The sequence below is a fragment of the Xenopus laevis genome, chromosome 8S (assembly GCF_017654675.1).
Source record: "Xenopus laevis strain J_2021 chromosome 8S, Xenopus_laevis_v10.1, whole genome shotgun sequence".
Classification (NCBI taxonomy): Eukaryota; Metazoa; Chordata; class Amphibia; order Anura; family Pipidae; genus Xenopus; species Xenopus laevis.
Genome location: NC_054386.1, coordinates 39,252,600 through 39,272,478, shown reverse-complemented (window position 1 = coordinate 39,272,478; position 19,879 = coordinate 39,252,600). Strand labels below are relative to the sequence as shown.

The 19,879-nt window shown below is 39.7% G+C and overlaps 1 protein-coding gene across 6 annotated transcripts in view; it reads left to right on the top strand.

The window, feature by feature from the left end:
* The window catches only part of mvb12b.S (multivesicular body subunit 12B S homeolog), an 82,328-nt gene extending 70,639 nt beyond the window's left edge, over window positions 1-11,689 (top strand). For all 6 annotated transcript variants that reach the window (XM_018232836.2, XM_018232837.2, XM_018232838.2 and 3 more), the window contains 3 exons: window positions 1,718-1,773; window positions 4,843-4,902; window positions 11,412-11,689. In XM_018232836.2, coding sequence (XP_018088325.1) covers window positions 1,718-1,773; window positions 4,843-4,902; window positions 11,412-11,498 — 203 coding nt within the window. In that variant the 3' untranslated portion in view covers window positions 11,499-11,689. The remainder of the gene's footprint in view (window positions 1-1,717; window positions 1,774-4,842; window positions 4,903-11,411) is intronic.
* Window positions 11,690-19,879: the final 8,190 nt, after the last annotated feature.

The window sequence follows — 19,879 nt, the reverse complement described above, 5'->3', positions numbered from 1 at the left end:
AGCATGGGGAATTCATGGGTTCCTTTTTGCATTGGTGCTTTGACTCGCCTACATTACCTGTAAGACTTGTAGGTGCTGATACAGATGGAGCAGACTTTATTGATACCTAACTGACTTGGGGCTTTAGTCTATCTATAAAGATGGAGCAATGTTACTCTTAAGGGTGTCATAAAGGTGACTGCCATTAAACGTGTCCAACCTGACAGCCACCCAGCTGTTGAGCTTCTATGCACAGTGCCTGCTCTGAGAGCTGACGTTCATAAACAGCAGAAGGGCCAGATGTTGGCCGTCTTTGACTTATTATGTCCAACGTTTGGCTACAGGAATCTGCCATGCTCCCATTAGATACCATTCATTTATTATTACATTATTTCCCACTGGGTGCTATTTAATCTAACCTTGCTGAGTGTCACCTTAGTGTTCTACCATCTACTGAGCACCTGTTCACTCAAGCACTTTACACGGTGTATCATTTTGCCACGTTACAACAAAGCTCCACTTCTCGAAAAATGCTGTATGTCCAGCTGGTTTTTGTTTGTGTATTAACTGTCAGTGTGTTGCCATGTTACCTGCAGATTATTCCTCTAGGGCCTACACTCCTTTGGCAATTTTGCAGGATGGTGTCGGTCCAGTATTGGACTGGCCCACCGGGATACCAGGAAAACTCCCAGTGGACTAGGGTTGCTACCTTATCTGTTCTCAAAAAATGGGCAGGGGGCGGATCGATGACATCAGGGGCAGAGCTGGAGATGTCTGGGGAGGAGCTGATGACATCCGGGGCAAGCGGTGACATCTGTGGTAGGGCAGATGATGTCAGGGGTGAGCTATGAGATCTGGGGTAGGAGTAATGACGTGGCGATCAGCAATTGGTTGATTGCTGTGTCATTAACTTCAATGTCCTGTCTGGATTTCAAATTTGGAAATCCCGACAGGAAGGTTAACCTGGACAGCCCTTCCAAATATTGGGATAAGGTTTGTGGTCGAAGGTTTTTGGGTGGACCCCCCGTCTTAGGTTTTTTTGGGTGGGCCTCTGGTGTCCCAGTTCAACACTGGTCAGATCGACAGACCACATCCCACAAGTCGGATGCAGTCACATAGGTCAAAATATAATGGGACTTACACAAAAATCTGATGTGTAAACTACATGGAAAATTTTCCATCCAAAATGACTGTTGGATGCGAATGTGGCTCTCTGCATCCTAATCCAATGAGATAGATTCTGATGGTGTCTGCCCAACTTTATTTTTCCATTGACTGTCGGATGTTGATGCACAAACAAACTACACTGTCTGACTTTACATTCTAGCTATAGGGGGGTGAGATTTTGTAGGATCATACATACAGTATCTTCTTTGTGGTGTTGTGTGGCAAGATCAGATAAAATCTGACCCACAAAATCTGCTCAAAATCTCCTGTGTAGTTTTACCCTTACACATAAGTAGAATTCTTCTCCCTGTGCGCTGCCACATTGTACAGACTGGAGAAGTTCAACTTGCCACAATTCCAAGACTGACAAAAACTGTCTGGGTCAAGGAAAACTGCGTATGGGGTGTGCATGATATATACACCTAAAATTTGACAAAATATTTCATGAATGGAGTAACCTGTAGAAACCAACAAGCAGGCACCTATAAGTCTCTACATTTAGACTAAAGAAGACCAATGTGTGTTTGTGTAAGCTTGTTGCATCTTTTTAATATGATGCCTTTTCTTGCAGCCATGGATGGGGTACCTTTCATGATCTCAGAGAAGTTTGCCTGCGCATCTGAGTCGGTAAGTTTCCATCCAAATGGCAGGATTTTCAAATATTTCAACTCTCTAGGGGGTGGCAGTAAAGGTATGGGACCTATTATCCAGAATGCTTGGGATCTGGGGGCTTCCTGGATAACGGATGTTTCCGTAATTTGGATCTTCTGCTAGAAAATCATGTAAACATTAAATAAACCCAATAGGCTGGTTTTGCCTGCAATAAGGATTAATTAGATCTTCGTTTTATATTTAATTAATACAGAGAAAAAAGGAAATCATTTAAAAAAAATTGGATTATTTGGATGAAATGGAGTCCATAATTCGGAAATTTCTGGATAACGGGTTTCCGGATAACATATCCCATACCTGTAATAATGTATGGCATCAACACTATAATGCCCTTTCTCCCTCATATCCTCTTTTCCCATTCTCCTTCTGTCCCAATCTTTCATACTCTGCCCTTTGTGACTTTCTTTTTGCCTCCCCTGTTTCTCAACTTCTTTCCATTTATTATTCTCATGTGTTCTGTTTTCATATTTGCTCTTACTGTAGGTTTTTTTCCCAGTAAGGGACTTTTTTTAGTGTGAGTTCCTGTTCCTCTACCCCATCTATTATTTCCCACTGATCGTGAATGCCAACCATTATGGCTATTAGTGACTTAACACATGTTATAGAATGGCTAATTTTAAGCAACTTTTTAATTGGTCTTTATTATTTATTTTCTATAGTTTTTGAATTATTTGTCTTCTTGTTCTGACTCTGTTCAGCTTTTAAATGGGGGTGGATCACTGACCCCATCTAAAAACAAATGCTCTGTAAGACTACAAATGTATTGTTATTGCTTTTTATTACTAGTCTTTCTATTCTAGCCTCTCCTATTCATATTGCAGTCTCTTATTGAAATTAATGCATGGTTGCTAGGGGAATTTGCACCCTAGCAACCAGATGGCTGAAATTGCAAACTGAATAAAAAGCTAAATGACTCAAAAACCACAAAAAAATAAAAAATGAAAACAAATTGAAAATTGTCTCAGAATATCCCTCTCTGCATCATACTAACAGTTCATTTAAAGGTGAACAACCCCTTTAGTACCTCAAACTTCTATCTTTTATTGCTCCACCTTTTAAGTCTACCTTTTCAATATCTGTTCTTACTCCTAACACTCTTATTCTGTATTTGCACATGAATCCCTCCTTATTACACATTCAGTTGAAATGGGTGCAAACTGTGAAAATGGTGTGGAAAGGCAAATTCCTTTTGTTCTGCTGCCCTCCTGTGGTTTTGTTGGGAAGTAGTCAATTGGTAAAATTTGCTTTTTGAAAGTTATTTCAAACTTTAGCGGCCTCTTCTAGACACAGATAATTATTTTATAGAGTGAATAGAAAAGCTTGTTCTGTAATGTTGGTTCATTAAAAAAAATTACTCCTATTGGGCATTTATTTGTCCTGGCTGTTTAAAGTGTTTGCACAGAGTTTTATTCCTTACTAATGCCCCCGAGGCTACACAGATAATTTATTCAACTGCTAAAATGAGATTACTGCTCCAAGTCAAAATTTCGTCAGAACTCCTATCCCACCCAGAGCAAAGTCTGCGGGATACTTTTATTCTAGACAAACAAAAAACGTATATTGCATATATATGATGAGCTTGAATCTCATGAAATTATCCACTGAGACAGAGACTGATATGTGTCAATGATATTTAACGTTATATTTTTTATATAACATTGACAAATATTAGTCCCTGTCCTAATGGAGCTTACAAGCTAAGTCCTCATAACACACTGTAAATAACAAGTTACTTACCTGCATGTTCTTGAAATGAACAGATGGCACCCTGGCTGGGATCAATCCTAGGACTAGGGACACAAATTCACCCCATTTCACCAGGTTGGGGTTGTTGTTTTGTTTGTTTTTAATAAAATATAGGCACCCAAAAGCAGCTGCTGTAGGTATGGGGTGTTGGGTGCAGTGTCGGACTGGGATGCCAGGGGCCCACCAGAAAACCTTAGAACGTGGGCCCATTTTCCAAGCTATTATTCCTCCTCTCCTCACTCAACCTCTTTATTCTCTTTTTAATCACTACATACTATACTCAATTTTTTTCCTATAAAGTAGTATAAAATAGGGAATGACCATGAAATAGGCCAAATGGTTAGAAGCAAGAGGCCCACTGACACCTGGGCCGACCGGGAGTTTTCCTGGTATCCCGGTGGGCCAGTCCGACAGTGGTTGGGTACCTATATACAAAAACAGCCCTGCCAAGGATCCCAGTGCTGACAATAATGCTAAATACTAAGCCACAGTGCTCAGTGTGACTTTCATGCATTGGCCATTAAAAGGTGACAATTTTTGGGGGGATTTTGCTTAAACTTGAGTATGCAAATTATGTTTTGCTCTAGATTATGATTAGACTGAATTTTTGAGTAGAGGTGTTTGGCCTAGGGATGCACAGAATCCAGGATTCAGTTTGGGATTCAGCCGAAAAAGGGTTAATTTTAGCATGATTCGGCCGAATGCAAGAGCCTGGCCAAACCAAATCCGAACCCTATCTAATTGTAAAAAAACTGGTGCATGTACAATTCGTTTCTCCACTGGCATACCTCCTTTTCCAGCGCTGCAGAAGGGTTCAGTAGTTGCAGAAGGATATAGAAGTTGCAGAAGGGTTCAGTAGTTGCAGAAGGGTTCAGTAGTTGCAGAAGGGTTCAGTAGTTGCAGAAGGGTTCAGTAGTTGCAGAAGGATATAGAAGTTGCAGAAGGGTTCAGTAGTTGCAGAAAGATTCAGTAGTTGCAGAAGGGTTCAGTAGTTGCAGAAGGGTTCAGTAGTTGCAGAAGGATATAGAAGTTGCATAAGGGTTCAGTAGTTGCAGAAGGGTTCAGTAGTTGCAGAAGGGTTCAGTAGTTGCAGAAGGATTCAGTGCATCCCTAGTTTGGCCTCACATTATTTCATTATGCAGCAGGTATTTTCTGTGCCAATATAAAGAGATGGGATACAAAAGGGCATTAACCTTATTCTGTAGTATAATAGGGAGACGTTGGCAGCTTAGAATTTAGTCCTGAGTTATATTATAACATAACTAATCTCTTTCTTAGATGCAGCAAGTTGACCTTTTGGGAATCGCTATCAAGTCGCTGGCCGAAATCGAGAAGGAGGTAAGTTTAGGGGCCTTGGGAAGAGGGAGAACACTTGATTAGTTGGACACAGAACAGTTATTCTCTTATACAGATGTGACAAAACATGTTCTGTTTCACATATGGAAGTGTCCAATATATATTTATGAAATGCAGACAAGAAGCTCTTTGGCCTATTTTTGGGCTTTTCTTGCTGTTTTGTTCCTAGCATCTGTTTTTATAACTCTTTGTCCCCCCCAGACACACACACACTATACCGCTCCCCCCTTCAGTTCCCAAACGGTGAGAGATTCGTCTTAATTATAATTGCTGTTAGCCACGCATATCTAATTTATGTCTTTTAAGCGCTAATTAGCAAATACTCGACATCTTTATGTGCTGTGCTAGGATCCAGGCGGCGCATCCTGATTCAGCTCCAGGATATTTTTGACTGACAAATAGTCTTCCACTCCATCGTTTTACCCCCTGTAAGCTGGAAAGGCTATATTTTATACACTTTAAATATATTTTCTGGGTCTATGTGTTATATGTGTCATCTCTAATGTCCCAAATTGCTGTCACTGTTTGCTAAATGGCAAAAAACCCTGTAGCTAATAGACAGCAAATGCTTCTATTTTTAACCTCTATTTAACTGTTTTAAAATTCATTGCAACCTATTATTAATGTCTACGGATTCAATGGGGTATAAAATCCAGATTGAAGTTGCTGTGTAATAAAACTGCTGAGGAATATGAAGAGTGGCATTCCCCAAAATCTGTGGCGGTGAGGGTAGCAAGTGTAATATAGGGTCTTAGGGGCAGTGAGATGGACTGTCATAGGGAAATAGGGCACAGAGAATTAGACTAAAAAATGTTGGGGCTTCAGATTCATTGTTTGATTCTGTCAGATAGCAACAAAGGGTGGTTCTCTGGTTAAGCGATGTTGCCCAGGGCCAGAAATAGGGATAGGCAGAAGAGGTACATGTCTAGGGCACAAAGCTTGGGGGGCGCCAGGCACGTACCTTGTAAGCCGCCTACCCTTACTAAAGTCGGCCTTTCCACACTCGTTTGTGCACGCCCATGCACGAGCTTTCTCGTTTGGGCACGGCCGCGGGGGGGGGCCCAGCCGGCATTGCCCGTCACTGATGTTGCCCAATAGGATATAAAGGAGAACTAATGTTTAAGAAAGAATTATCATACCATAAGTTTTTGGCCCAGGGCCACCGCAGCCTTCTGGCAGTAAAGTGTTGGGCTTATTAATTTGTAAGTGCCCCCAGATTCACCCTTTATTCTTTCCGTTATTCAGAAGTGCTCCTTAGGATGAGGCTGGGTGGCATGCCGCCCTAGGCCCGGGCGAGAGTGAGGGAGAGACTGTGGTTCAGTGTGGGGGGGGACAAGGGCCAAATCTGGTCCTTATGCCAAGTCATCCTATGTGTGTATTAAATCATGGTTCATGCAAAAGTGCTTACCTATGGATCCATCCTAAAATTATTCATTTTCACAGTACCCCATGTGGCCAATTGTCAAAAGTGCATTTGCAGATAAGTGGTGTCTTATTACTGAGGCATCTGCAGAGAAACTGGCATTACTTAAGAGGTTCATTGAGAATAAAAAAATGTGACTTTTGGACATTTGTGCTTATCTTTGTGCTGAGGCCAAATCCAATTTATCCCTGGACATTTTCTTCTGTTAAGCTGGCCATAGACGCAACAATCCGATCGTACGAATCGTGTATTCGTACGATTTTCGGACCGTGTGTGGAGAGTCCCGACATTTTTCGTCCGGCGGAGATCGGTCGTTTGGTCGATCAGACAGGTTAGAAAATTTCTGTCGCCTGCCGATAATATCTCTGCATGTATTGCCGATCGTACGATTTTCAGTGGGAGACTATCACTAGCTTTGGTTGGACATAGATATCGTACGATTGCTGTCAGGGGCAGAACATTGGCTGATCTGTTTTACTGATCTACATTATTTGATCAGAATGGTTAATGGCAGGTTAATGGGAAAGTCCGATCGTACGTTGATTTGTACGATTTGATCTTTGCGTCTATGGCCAGCTTTAGATGGGAATTTTGATTGTCAAGCATGGGTGGAGTTTAGGAATAATAAAGCAGTCCATATTAGAGAAGGTAATTTACAGCTGGTTGGTCTTCTCACATTGGGATTTGTAATTGTGCAATTGTGGACATAGGGGGGCTATTTATATGACCGGTCCTATAAACAGACCTGTGTATGTAAAAAAAATTAAAAAAAATAAATAAATATATATATATATATATATATATATATATATATATATATATATATATATATATATATATATAATATATATATAGCCCCTATGTGGACTGGCAGCCTACAGGAGGTTCTGTTCGGCAGTACACATGGTACATATCCTGTACATATCCTGAAATTATATCATTATACAAACAGCTGTGATGTCATCAGTTATAAACCGAGCTTAGTGATGTCATTTTTGTCACATTACTCACTAAAACTTGTGTATTGTAATAAATAAAGTACCCCTTGTAGGAAAATATGAGGATATTAGAAGTAACCTCCATGACTTGTATAAAAGCATGGAACTCCTTGGTGACTTATAATATCCTTAAATTTTTAGGGATGCACCGAATCCAGGATTCAGTTCGGGATTCGGGCAGGATTCAGCCTTTTTCAGCAGGATTCAGATTTGGCCGAACCGAATCCTACATATGCAAATTAGGGGTGGGGATGGAAATCACATGGCTTTTTGTCACAAAACAAGGAAGTAAACAGTTTTTCCCCTTCCCACCCCAAATTTGCATATGCAAATTAGGATTCGGTTTGGTATTTGGCCAAACCCACGAATCCTTCTTGAAAGATTCATTCAAAAATGATCTTGACCCTGTGAGGACTGAAACGTTGATCAAATAAACAAGCTACAATTTGAAAAATCCTGGTGTGTTTCAGCATTAGTGATGGGCGAATTTGCGCCGTTTCGCTTCGCCGGAAATTCGAGAATTTTGAGCGAAATTCGCAAAACGGTGAAAAATTCGCGAAACTGCTTTTTCGGAAAAAAACATGTTGCCACCGGCGAATTTTTGCCGCGAATTTTCGCGGGCGTTTCACAAATTTATTCGCTGGCGGCGAATCGCGCAAATTCGCCGCAAATTTGCGCCTGGCGAATAAATTCGCCCATCACTATTTAGCATTCTTCTATGGATATATATATATATATATATATATCCATATATATATATCTCTCTATATATATATTTGGTTCTGTACATTACCACAATTAATTTTAAATAAAACACCTTAGAGGCACAAAAAAGACTAAACAAAAAAGATTGCATAAATATGTGAGGAACTAAAGCCTTTTTAACACAATCACTTCATTTCAGGGGCTCAAAAGCAATTGGACAAATTAAAAAACTGAAAATAAAATGTTCAATTCCAATACTTGGTTGAAAACCCTTTGCTGGCAATGACAGCCTGAAGTCTTGAACTCATGGACATCACCAGATTCTGGGTTTCCTCCTTTTTAATGCTCTGCCAGACCTTTACTGCAGCGGCTTTCAGTTGCTGTTTGATTGTGGGACTTTCTGTCCAACAAGTGAAATGCATGCTCAAAAGCTTCTTTTGTTTCCACTGGATGTGGTGTTTCTCCCCTCAATTTTTTTAACCTTTATGGTCAGTTCCTGTACCTCGTCCTTGGTACTCGCATTCAATTGAAAGTGTAGTTGGTGGAACAGACCAAGGTAGACGCAGATGCTGCAAAAAATCCTTTTATTCACTTTTATTCATTTTAATGCATGCTCAGTTGGGTTCAGACCAGGTGACTGACTTGGCCATTAAAGCATATTCCATTTCTTTGATTTAATAAACTCCTGGGTTGCTTTGGCTGTATGTTTTGGGTCAATGTCCATCTGTATTATGAAAAGCCTCCCAATCAATTTGACTTCATTTAGCTGGATTTGAGCAGACAGTGTCTCTGAACACTTTAGAATTCATTCAGCTGCTTCTGTCCTGTGTCACATCATGGATAAAAACTAGTGTCCCAGTGCCACTGGCAGCCATGCACACCCAAGCCATCACACTCCGCCTCCGCCATGTTTTTTAGATGATGCGGTATGCTTTTGATCATGAGCTGTTCCATGCCTTCTCCATACTTTTTTCTTGCCATCATTCTGATGAAAACATAATTATGCCTCTTTATAGGTCCCTGGTAAGGCCTCATCTGGAATATGCAGTGCAGTTTTGGACTCCAGTCCTTAAGAGGGATATAAATGAGCTGGAGAGAGTGCAGAGACGTGCAACTAAACTGGTTAGAGGGACGGAAGACTTAAATTATGAGGGTAGACTGTCAAGGTTGGGGTTGTTTTCTCTGGAAAAAAGGCGCTTGCGAGGGGACATGATTACACTTTACAAGTACATTAGAGGACATTATAGACAAATAGCAGGGGACCTTTTTACCCATAAAGTAGATCACCGTACCAGTGGCCTCTCCTTTAGACTAGAAGAAAAGAACTTTAATTTGAAGCAACGTAGGGGGTTCTTCACAGTCAGGACAGTGAGGTTGTGGAATGCACTGCCGGGTGATGTTGTGATGGCTGATTCTGTTAATGCCTTTAAGAATCGCTTGGATGATTTTTTGGACAGACATAATATCAAAGGCTATTGTGATACTAAGCTCTATAGTTAGTATAGGTATGGGTATATAGAATCTAATTAAAAGTAGGGAGGGGTGTGTGTATGGATGCTGGGTTTTCATTTGGAGGGGTTGAACTTGATGGACTTTGTCTTTTTTCAACCCAATTTAACTATGTAACTAACTAAACTATTCTGGTAGAGGTTGATCTTGGTTTCATCTGTCCAGAGAATGTTTTGCCAGAACTCTGCTGGCTTTTTTAGATGTTTTTTTTAGCAAAGTCCAATCTAGCCTTTCTATTCTTGATGCTTATGAGTGACTTGCACATTGCAGTGCACCCTCTGTATTTACTTTCATGCAGTCTTCTCTTTATGGTAGACTTGGATATCGATACACCTACCTCCTGGAGAGTGTTGTTCACTTACACAAAGAGAGAGGGGATGCACACTCAATGAAAAAAAGAATACTTGGTAAACAAAGGTGGTATTTAAAAAATGTTCTTTTATATAGTATATGGCAGACAAATATATATCAGATAAACTGGTATATTATACAAAACAGTATTAGCACAGATATATACATACCACCAAGTTACAAGATCGAGACAAAAAGGGACAAACCACAGGGAGCAGATACACTTGCCAATGATGAGAATACCCCAACGTTTCGGCACTATAGCGTTTGTCAAGGGGAATTCTGATGTTTCACCAAGCTATCTAGAGTATAAATAAATTAGACTCAAAAATCTCAGTTTTCGCAAGCTTCCTGTACTTCCGCGTTCGTGACGTCACGTGTGCCAGCGTTATAACACTGGGTTAACACCCAGCGTAATTACGCGGCTCCCTACTTGCGCAAACACTGATGTCAATGTCAGCGTACATCGTATCATAGCAACCACAAACGGCGCCTTGTATTGGAATAGAAGCGTTTAAGTCATCAAATCTCTGTACTAATAGAAGTGGAAGGGTTTAGTCATCAAATCTCTAATAAAAGGTGCTAGAATGTACCATATCTTGGCTACCAGGAGCAGTGCTTTTTAACACCTTATGGAGATTAATTCTTATCATTGGCAAGTGTATCTGCTCCCTGTGGTTTGTCCCTATTTGCCTTGATCTTGTAACTTGGTGGTATGTATATATCTGATGTATATTTGTATTTATATTTGCTATATACTATATAAAAGAACATTTTTTTAAATACCACCTTTGTTTACCAAGTATTATTTTTTTCATTGAGTGTGCATCTGCTCTCTCTTTGTGTATATGGTTTTGTGTAACTGACTGTGGGGTTATCCTGGGGTTATTTGCACCTCATCATTTCTGGGAGTGTCCTCCATTAACTTATATTTGAGTGTTGTTCACTTGTTTGGCTGTTGTGAAGGGGTTTCTCTTCACCATAGAAATGATTCCGCGATCATCCGCCACTGTTGTCTTCCATGGACGTCAGGTCTTTTTGCGCTGCTGAGTTCACCAGTGCTTTCTTTCTTTCTCAGGATGCACCAAACTGTAGATTTTGCCACTCCTAATATTGTAGCAATTTCTCGTATGGGTTTTTTCTCTTTTTGCAGCTTAAAGATGACTTGTTTCACCTGCATGGAGAGCTCCTTTGACCGCATGTTGTCTCCAGGGCTTTTATCTGCTTCATTGATAATGACATAACAAAGGAATTGCCCACACACATATATATACACTTTAAAGTTAATACATTTTTTGTATTAGGAATCTCTTCACTCCACCATGGTATTGGTGGCTGGATAGCAATGACAGCTGTTGCTTCTTTCTGCCACAGGAGGGCACCATTTATACATTTTTCTTTCTGTTTCAGCCAAGAGCAGCAATATGGTGAATATGTAAAAGTCACTTTCTGTATGGATGATGTTTATCTAAAATTTCTTTAATGTTTTTTTTTCCCCCTTGCAGTATGACTACAGCTTCAGGACAGAACAGAGTGCTGCAGCCCGTCTGCCCCCTAGTCCTGCCCGCTGCCAACAAATGCCCCCACCCTGAGACAGAAGCAAGGGCACAAGGCATGAAAGGTGCCACGCACAAATACTACTGAGCAGAACCCATTGCTGCTGATCGATATTAACCTCTTCCCTGCCTGAGCCGTTTCAACAGGGAGGTGTCCTTTTTCTAACAGCATCTCTTTTCGTATTGGTATTTTGTAAATATAAACAGTATGGGGGTGAAAGATGGGGGTGAAAGATGGGGGTAAACTGAGCAAAAAAAAAACATTGTAAAGATATATAACCACTCGCAAGCCTTTCTTGGTTCGATGTGCCACAGTGTTTCAGTACTGAGTATGTCTGCTCACATTCAGCCTGTTACGTGATGGCATCAAATGGAGCAAGTAGCTGGAGTATCTGCTTCCTTATGGAGAATACCACTCTGTGTCAACTGTGCACTTAGCTGTACGGTCCTGAGATATGAATGATTTTCCTGGTACCAGAGATGTATTTCTAGAATCTGCAATGATTCATTCAAGGCATATCTGTTTTTCACAATTCAAGGCACTGGTGGGTGTAAGCATGGGTCACATGTTGCACAGTAACGCGACTACAAATAACCAGATTAATGAAGATCCAAATCTCAGCCAAGAGTCTATGCTGAAAGTTGTAGAATATAGTAGCTGGAGGGATGATAATGTGATATACCTGGCACAAAAGTCTGGCTATCAAATACTGAATATGTTTTCTATTATATTTATTCATGGAAGACACCACTATAACTCTTTATCTCTTATTCAAAAAAAATCCCTTTACTGCTACATATAACCAGTGTCGGACTGGGATGCCAGGGGCCCACCCAAAAACCTTAGACCAGGGGCCCACTCTCATTACTATTTTTATTCCTCTCGTCACTCAATCTCTCTTCTACTAGTCTCTTTTTTTATATACTATAATCTATTATTCCATCTATTTAGCCTTATAGAAATAGGGAATGGCCATGAACTAGGCCAAATGTTAAGCAGCATGAGGGTCAGTCCGACACTGCATATAACTCCTCCTGCTGAATATACACCCTCCTATTATTTCAAATACACTCCTGCCACCTGAATTCTTCCTATTGAGAATCATAACGTCTCCTTATATCTCTTCTATTTATTTCATATAATCTCTCTAACTCTAATTATATAATACTTATAGCAGTTCCCTATAACACTAGGCACTAGGTCTAACTAGGCACTAATGCTAGGCCTCGTAACACCTCCTATTAGTCTATTTACTCATACCAGACATAGTCCCAGAACTATAGTGAATAGAAGGCTATCACTCCTCACCCTAACCCTCACCTTTTACTGTGAATCTAGAGAAGGAGCAATATGAAGGGATTATAACTCATGCCAGGCATGCTTCCACACCAACATCCACAAGCAGTTAGTGGAAGGGTAAATCTATAAATGCCATTTCATGCAATGAAACCGATTTTACCTCTGTAAATATAATCTATGTTCTTTAACGCTTCTAAAGGTTGGATTTAAAATTGTATTTAGTCTTATAAAATTCTATTTTTAATCACAAATCCCCTCAAAATTGTGATGGTTTAATATTTTCCTTTGGGTTTTCAAGTTATAAAGGAAATGCAAGATGCTTGTTGCTAGAGCTATTGCCCCGGCCTTACTTGATTCTAGCTCTTTTGTTGAGGCCAGATTAGGTCCCCATGCTGTTTAGGGTGGCTCCAGACATCTCCCCAATGCCACATCGGACTGCGTTTATCTGCCGATGAGAATCACCCCCTCTGCTGGCATCAGCATGAAATACAAACTCAATATGGAAATTTGCATGTGGGCAGTAACCCATAGCAAACAATTAGTGATTGGCTTTTTCCAGCCAGCTGCAGGTAGAACAATGAATGCAACAATTTGATTTGTTTCCATTGGTTACTGACTATAGGCACTTTTGCCCAGTGTTGATAAATAACCCCTAGGGGCCGATTCACAAACTTCGAGTGAAGGATTCGAAGGTAAAAAACTTCGAATTAAGAAAGTTTTTTTTGGGCTACTTCGACCATCGAATGGGCTACTTCGACCTTCGACTACGAATCGAAGGATTCGTAGTAAAAATCGTTCAACTATTCGACCATTCGATAGTCGAAGTACTGTCTCTTTAAAAAAAACTTCGACCCCCTAGTTCGCCATCTAAAAGTCTCCATAGGCTTGGCTAACTTTTTTTGATCGAAGGATATTCCTTCGATCGTTGGATTAAATTCCTTTGCATCGTTCGATTCGAAGGATTTTATCGTTCGATCGAAGGAATTATCCTTCGATCGTTTGATCGAACTATCTGCGCTAAATCCTTCGACTTCGATATTCGAAGTCGAAGGATTTTAATTCCTAGTCGAATATCGAGGGTTAATTAACCCTCGATATTCGACCCTTAGTGAATCGGCCCATTAGTGTCTCTTGTGCAGTCACAGGAGAAGACTGATACCAGTGGAGAGGCTGATTCTTAGTCTGCATTTATTCAAAGGCCAAGAATCAGCTTTGTGTGGCTGTTGCCTAATACAGTGACCTTTCCATCTTCAATTAACCATAGTAATATGGGTACGGGGCCCAATATCCAGAATGCTCAGGACCTGGGGATTTCCAGATAACATATCTTCCTGTAATTTGGATCTTCATACCTTGTCCACTAGGTAATCCTGTCCATATTAAATAAACCCAAAAGGCTGGTTTTGCTTCCAATAAGTATTCAATATATCTTGGTTTGGATCAAGTACAAGCTACTGTTTTATTATTACAAAGAAAAATTTTTAAAAATTTGGAATATTTGGATAAAATGGAGTCTATGGGAGACAGCCTTTCCGTAAACTGGAGCTTTCTGGATAAAGGGTTTCCGGGTAACATAACCCATACCCGTATAAAGTAGATACGAAAATTACTCTAGCATCAATAAGTAGCGCATCCAAAGCCTTTATATATGTGTTCTAAAAGGGTCCGCTCTGTGTTAGAGCAAGTGTATCCGCTTTACAAATAGGCATTTCATGTTCCATCAAAGTTTACACTTGTTTTATTGTAAATTGATAGACATTTTTATGTCCCCTAGTGTTTAGAGCAGCAGAGATAAAACCCTGTGAATTGTCAAAGGTCACTCAATGGCACTTTGTGTTTTATGGACAGTTATTAGTCTGTTCATGGCTATTTTTCCCTGTAATTTTTTTTCTTTTACTCTTATTTTCAGGTCACTGCTGCTTATTGGACTACCCAGTCTGCCATAGCACTTTTACTTTTATCTCTGTTCTAAACGAATGCAGGGCATTTGTTCTTATATACCTCTGTACCTCTGTACTACAGAGAAAAAGGAAATCATTTTGAAAAATGTGAATTAATTGGATAAAATGCAGTCTATGGGGGACAGTCTTCTCATAATTCTGAGCTTTCTTGATAACAGGTTTCCAGATAACGGATCCCATACCAATCTATTGCATTAGGGCAATGACAGTTGGCATCTGATTGGTCGCTTTGTCTTATAGGATTGTGGCAGATATTGCTTCTTACTGATAAATCTATACAGGTATGGGACCTGTTATCCAGAATGATCTGTACCTGGGGGTTTCCAGATAATGAATCTTTCTGTAATTTGGATCTTCATACCTTAATTCTACTAGAAGACCATTTAAACATTAAATAAACCCAATAGGATGTTTTTGCTTCCAATAAGGATTAATTATAACTTAGTTGGGATCAAGTACAAGCTATTGTTTTATTATTACAGATACAAAGGAAATAATTTTAAAAAATTGGATAAAATGTAGTCTTTGGATAAAATGTAGTCCATGGCAGACGGCCTTTCCATAATTCCGAGCTTTCTGGATAACGGGTTTCCAGATAATGGATCCCATACCTATAATATAATTGATTATAATAACTGTTTTGCTGTCACTGACCTCTGCTTCTTCTGCCACATACTTTAGTCTTTATATTCATTAGAAAATTAAAATTAGACGTTAGAAGCCAACAAAAATGACATAAAAGGCTGTTTGTACATGTATTGGCAAATCTGAAATGAAGCTGCGCTAGTGCATTAGTAGTGAGACGTGTGAGGGACATTTTGTATAAAGCAGATGTTCTGTCGAGTGCAGAATCTCATTTATATGATACACACAGGATACGTTTCTCAAGTAACCAATTCCTTGTAATTATCCTTTCAAATTAAAAACAAAAAGGGTTTATGAGCTGGAATTCTGAAGAGTGTAATACAATATTGTGAGAGAGCTGGACTCTAATTTAAGTATTAACAGACACAGAGCAAGCAGGACCCTAAACCCGTACAGATTACAAAATTGGACTTTAACTAGTCTGTACACCTAAGGGATTTTTTTTGGGGGGGGGGACATCATTTCCAAAATGTGTATGTGATGGGGACAGTGTACAGGCAGATTGCGTGCCATAAATCTGTATGGGCTTTTGTTTCAAATCTTATTTTATGCTCTGTGAAATAAAATCGAATTGAGGTTGTGAGCGAGGTTGTGGAATTAATAGAAGGCATGTAATAGGGGTAGATTTCCCAAGAGACCCGAGCTGCGCACCCTTCTGGGTATTTAGATCAGCTGTACCAGCCTACACTACCGTTTTGTACCCTGTGCAGTAACGTAACTACGGACTGTTGGGTCTGGGTGCAGGCCCATAGGGTTTTCTGTTGGAAAATGAGTCGGTCTCTGGAATATTGCTTCCATCTATAGACAGGCCAGATATTAGACAGCGCTGTTCTTAAAAAGCCATAGGGGGGCTATGAGAGAGGTGCAAGGTGTGAATATTGCTCTAGGTAGAATTAGGATAAACTAAACAACCAGATTTTTGTCTTTTTTGTCATAAAGGGGAGAATACCAGTAACTCCGTAAATAACCCAATTTTTTGTGTTTAAAGTTAAAAAGATGCTGTATTTTGCTGGAACTGACACATTGGCAGACATTGGAACTTGCACAGCCAGACACCCTTTCTGCCAGAAAGAATAATATGGTTCCGTACCGTCGTGCTATTCTATGCATTTCTGTGTTGGATTTCATTGAAAGTGTGCAGTTCTGTAAAAATGCAAAAAAAAAATTTAAATATTTTATATTTATTTTTAATGCCCCCCCTGTATTTTTTTCAAAGAAGGGGGGGATTTTTTTTTCCTTGTGGGTTTACTAGTGTGTATTAATATAAATTGTTATTAAATAAAAGTATGTCTTTAACCTTTCATCTTGGTGTTTTATTATCAGATCAAGCACTGGTAAAGGTTACTGTATTAATTGTAGATAGAAGGGCACGCTCAACAAAAGGAAGAATAAAGTAAGATACGGGTTAATTATTTACTTTGTGCAGGAGCAAAAAATGGGAGGAACTTTGCATCTTGCCATCTCGCACTTAGCACCCTAGATGCAGGTCTTTGCACTCCAGATTGGGGCATAGAGTCCTGCTCTTCTCCTATGAATCAGGGCCACGCCTGTCATGAAGCAAGGTAAAAATCTTGCCTTAGGCATCAGCTAGCAGCCACCTCTTGTAACTTTAAGAGCCGAATTTCTGGGTTTTAACCAGGAAATCCAGCTGCGCTAATGCAAAGAGCTCGATTGTGCTCATTGCACTAGTGATGCTGTCCCCCTTTGACTCTATCCAATACTGATATTTAAAGCACAGAGCAGGATCACCTCTGCTATGAATACAGCTCTGTCTGCACTTGGCAGCACTGGGAGCAGTTTGTGGGTATCACATATAGACGTGCAAACTAGGGAGCGCCAACTGCCAAGTAGCAATTTAAATATTGTTTTTCTATAATTAACTATACAGGGCTCATTTGCTAACATAGGTGCTGAATTGCAGGTTCAGCAGCTAGCAAACTATCGGCAATTAGCTTTGAAACATTTAAAAAATTAAAACAAAGCATTTTATTTTCTGCAAAAAAAGTTAATAATTTTTTATAGGTTTATTATAATTTTATGTAATATTTCAATTCAATGGTTCATTAAACCATTAAAGTTATTTGTAAATGTAATTTCTATTGAAAGTAGTATCTATCTGGCTGTTCATACTCTCCACACCTGATTCTGATTCCTGATACAGAAAAAAAACATTGTGGGTTGTGTTCCACATTAAACTCTACAGTACTGCCCTTTATGTTATTTTAACTGATGTAGGCCAATCAAAATCCCATCCTGAAGGCCAGTTATAGTGCGATTTGGAGTGAACACTCATTTGCTGTCCTTGTTATTATTGCTGGACCTTAAACCCAAAAGGCCTATTAAAATCTAAAGAAAAAAAAAAGAAAAAAAAAAAAAGCCTTTCCCCCTCCACGAGCTTTGGAACGAATGGAGGTGCAGTGCACTTGACATGGATTATTTAAAAAACCTGCTCACTCATACCCTGTTTTTCAAGATGATACACGGTGTATCTGCCCCACCCTGGAAATTCAGAAGCAGGAGGGCAGCACTGGTGACACATAGCAGGTAAATGGAAATGGGATTCTTTTGTATATGGCCTATAGCTAGCTGCTGATAATTGGAAGTGGCCCTTATAAGATAAATAAAAGATAAATAAAAGATAAATAAAAGGGTATGTATTGACAACCTATTGATTTAAGGAATTCTTTTAGGATAAAAAGGAGACAAACCCAACAGTCATGACACACTGCTGAATCTGTGTCATTAAATCATTAATTAAGGTTTGTTCCAAATAATAATAATAGCTTGATCCAAATAATAGCAGTGTGGAATTCAATTTGTGACGTCATTCATTCTGTGAAAAAACAGGGACAATTACAGCCACAGTACACTGGGAAGACAGTGAAGCCAGTGGCACAAGCATCATGATATTGGGATGTTTTTGTTTTTTTTTGCATACTACGGTGCTAGGCCTATTTATCGAATACCAGGGATCGTGGATCAGTTTCAATACATCAAAATACTTGAAGAGGTCATGTTGCCTTATGCTGAAGAAGAAATGCCCTTGAAATGAGAGTTTTAACAAGACAATGACCCCAAACACACCAGTAAACAAACAACATCTTGGTTCCAAACCAACAAGATTGATGTTGTGGAGTGGCCAGTTCAATCCTCGGACCTTAATCCAAGAGAAAATTTGTGAGGAGACATGAAAAATGCTGTTCTTGAGGCAAAAGCAAGAAATGCAGAAGAATTGTGGAATGTAACAGGTGCCAGACGTTGGTGGACTCCATGCAACACAGATGTGCAGCAGTTCTCAGAAACACTGCTTATACAACTCAATATTAGTTCAATCATTCGAAGGAAAGCAAAATCTTGAAACATTTTTCAGTTGATACAGACATTGCTATTTTTGGGAACAGTCTAATTTCCCTTTTCTTCACTTTCTGTAAAGGAATAACACAAATTTGATACATTTGTCTTCATGTTTTGATTTGGAATAGAATGTGCAGTTTCCCAATGCATTTGTGTGGATGGAAACAAAACGTATAAGGATTTTGAGCTTCATTCACTTTTTTTTTTTTAATACAGTGCTATTATTCTGACTACAACTGTGTATATCTTACATATATTTTTTTCCCTGACTTGAGGAAGACTCTGACAGCTCTACTTAGAAAGCTTAAGTGTTGTAAGTGGCTGCTGGCCCACTGTCTAGCTTTTAATATTTATTTTTATTTGCACTGCTGGTTCTGATTGGGCGCACCTGCTGGAAGAAGGCAGGTAAGGGCATGCATGCAGATCCAGAGGTGTCAATGGCAGTGTCAAACTGGCCCAGGAAAACTCTTGATGGACCCTCTAACTTCCAACCATTCCTATTTAGTGATCATTCCCTATTTCTTTAAGATGCTTAATAATGGAAGAATAAAGTATAGTATGTAGAAATAAAAGACTAGGACAAAAAAGTGAGGAGATGAGTAATAGTTTGGAAAGTGGGCCCATGCCCATGCCATTGGCATCCCAGTCCGACACTGGTCAATTGCACATGCTAAACTTGACCCTGCACACATCCAGACCCAGCAATAGCCTAGGGGCACCACACAGTGGCATAACTACTCACTGGCTGGGCCCCCTGTCGGGCCCTCCCCCTATAAACTGCATGTGCTGTAAAAACTCCCCCTGCCCAGCCTTCCATGGAAACCGTTATCGGTGGGCCCCAAGTGGCAAGTTATAATTATACAGTGGGCAGAATTAAACAGAAAAGTCATCATATTTGTATGTAGGTACTAATAAATAGAACAACTTTCCCTATACAGTATGAAGTACAGGGATGGGATCCATTATCCGGAACCCCGTTATCCAGAAAGCTTTGAATTACAGAAAGGCCATATCCCATGAACTCCATTTTATCCAAAAATCCAAATTTTTAAAACTGATTCCTTTTTCTCTGTAATAATAAAACAATACCTTCTACTTGATCCAAACTAAGATATAATTAATTTATATTGAAGTCAAAACCAGCCTATTGTTTGTAT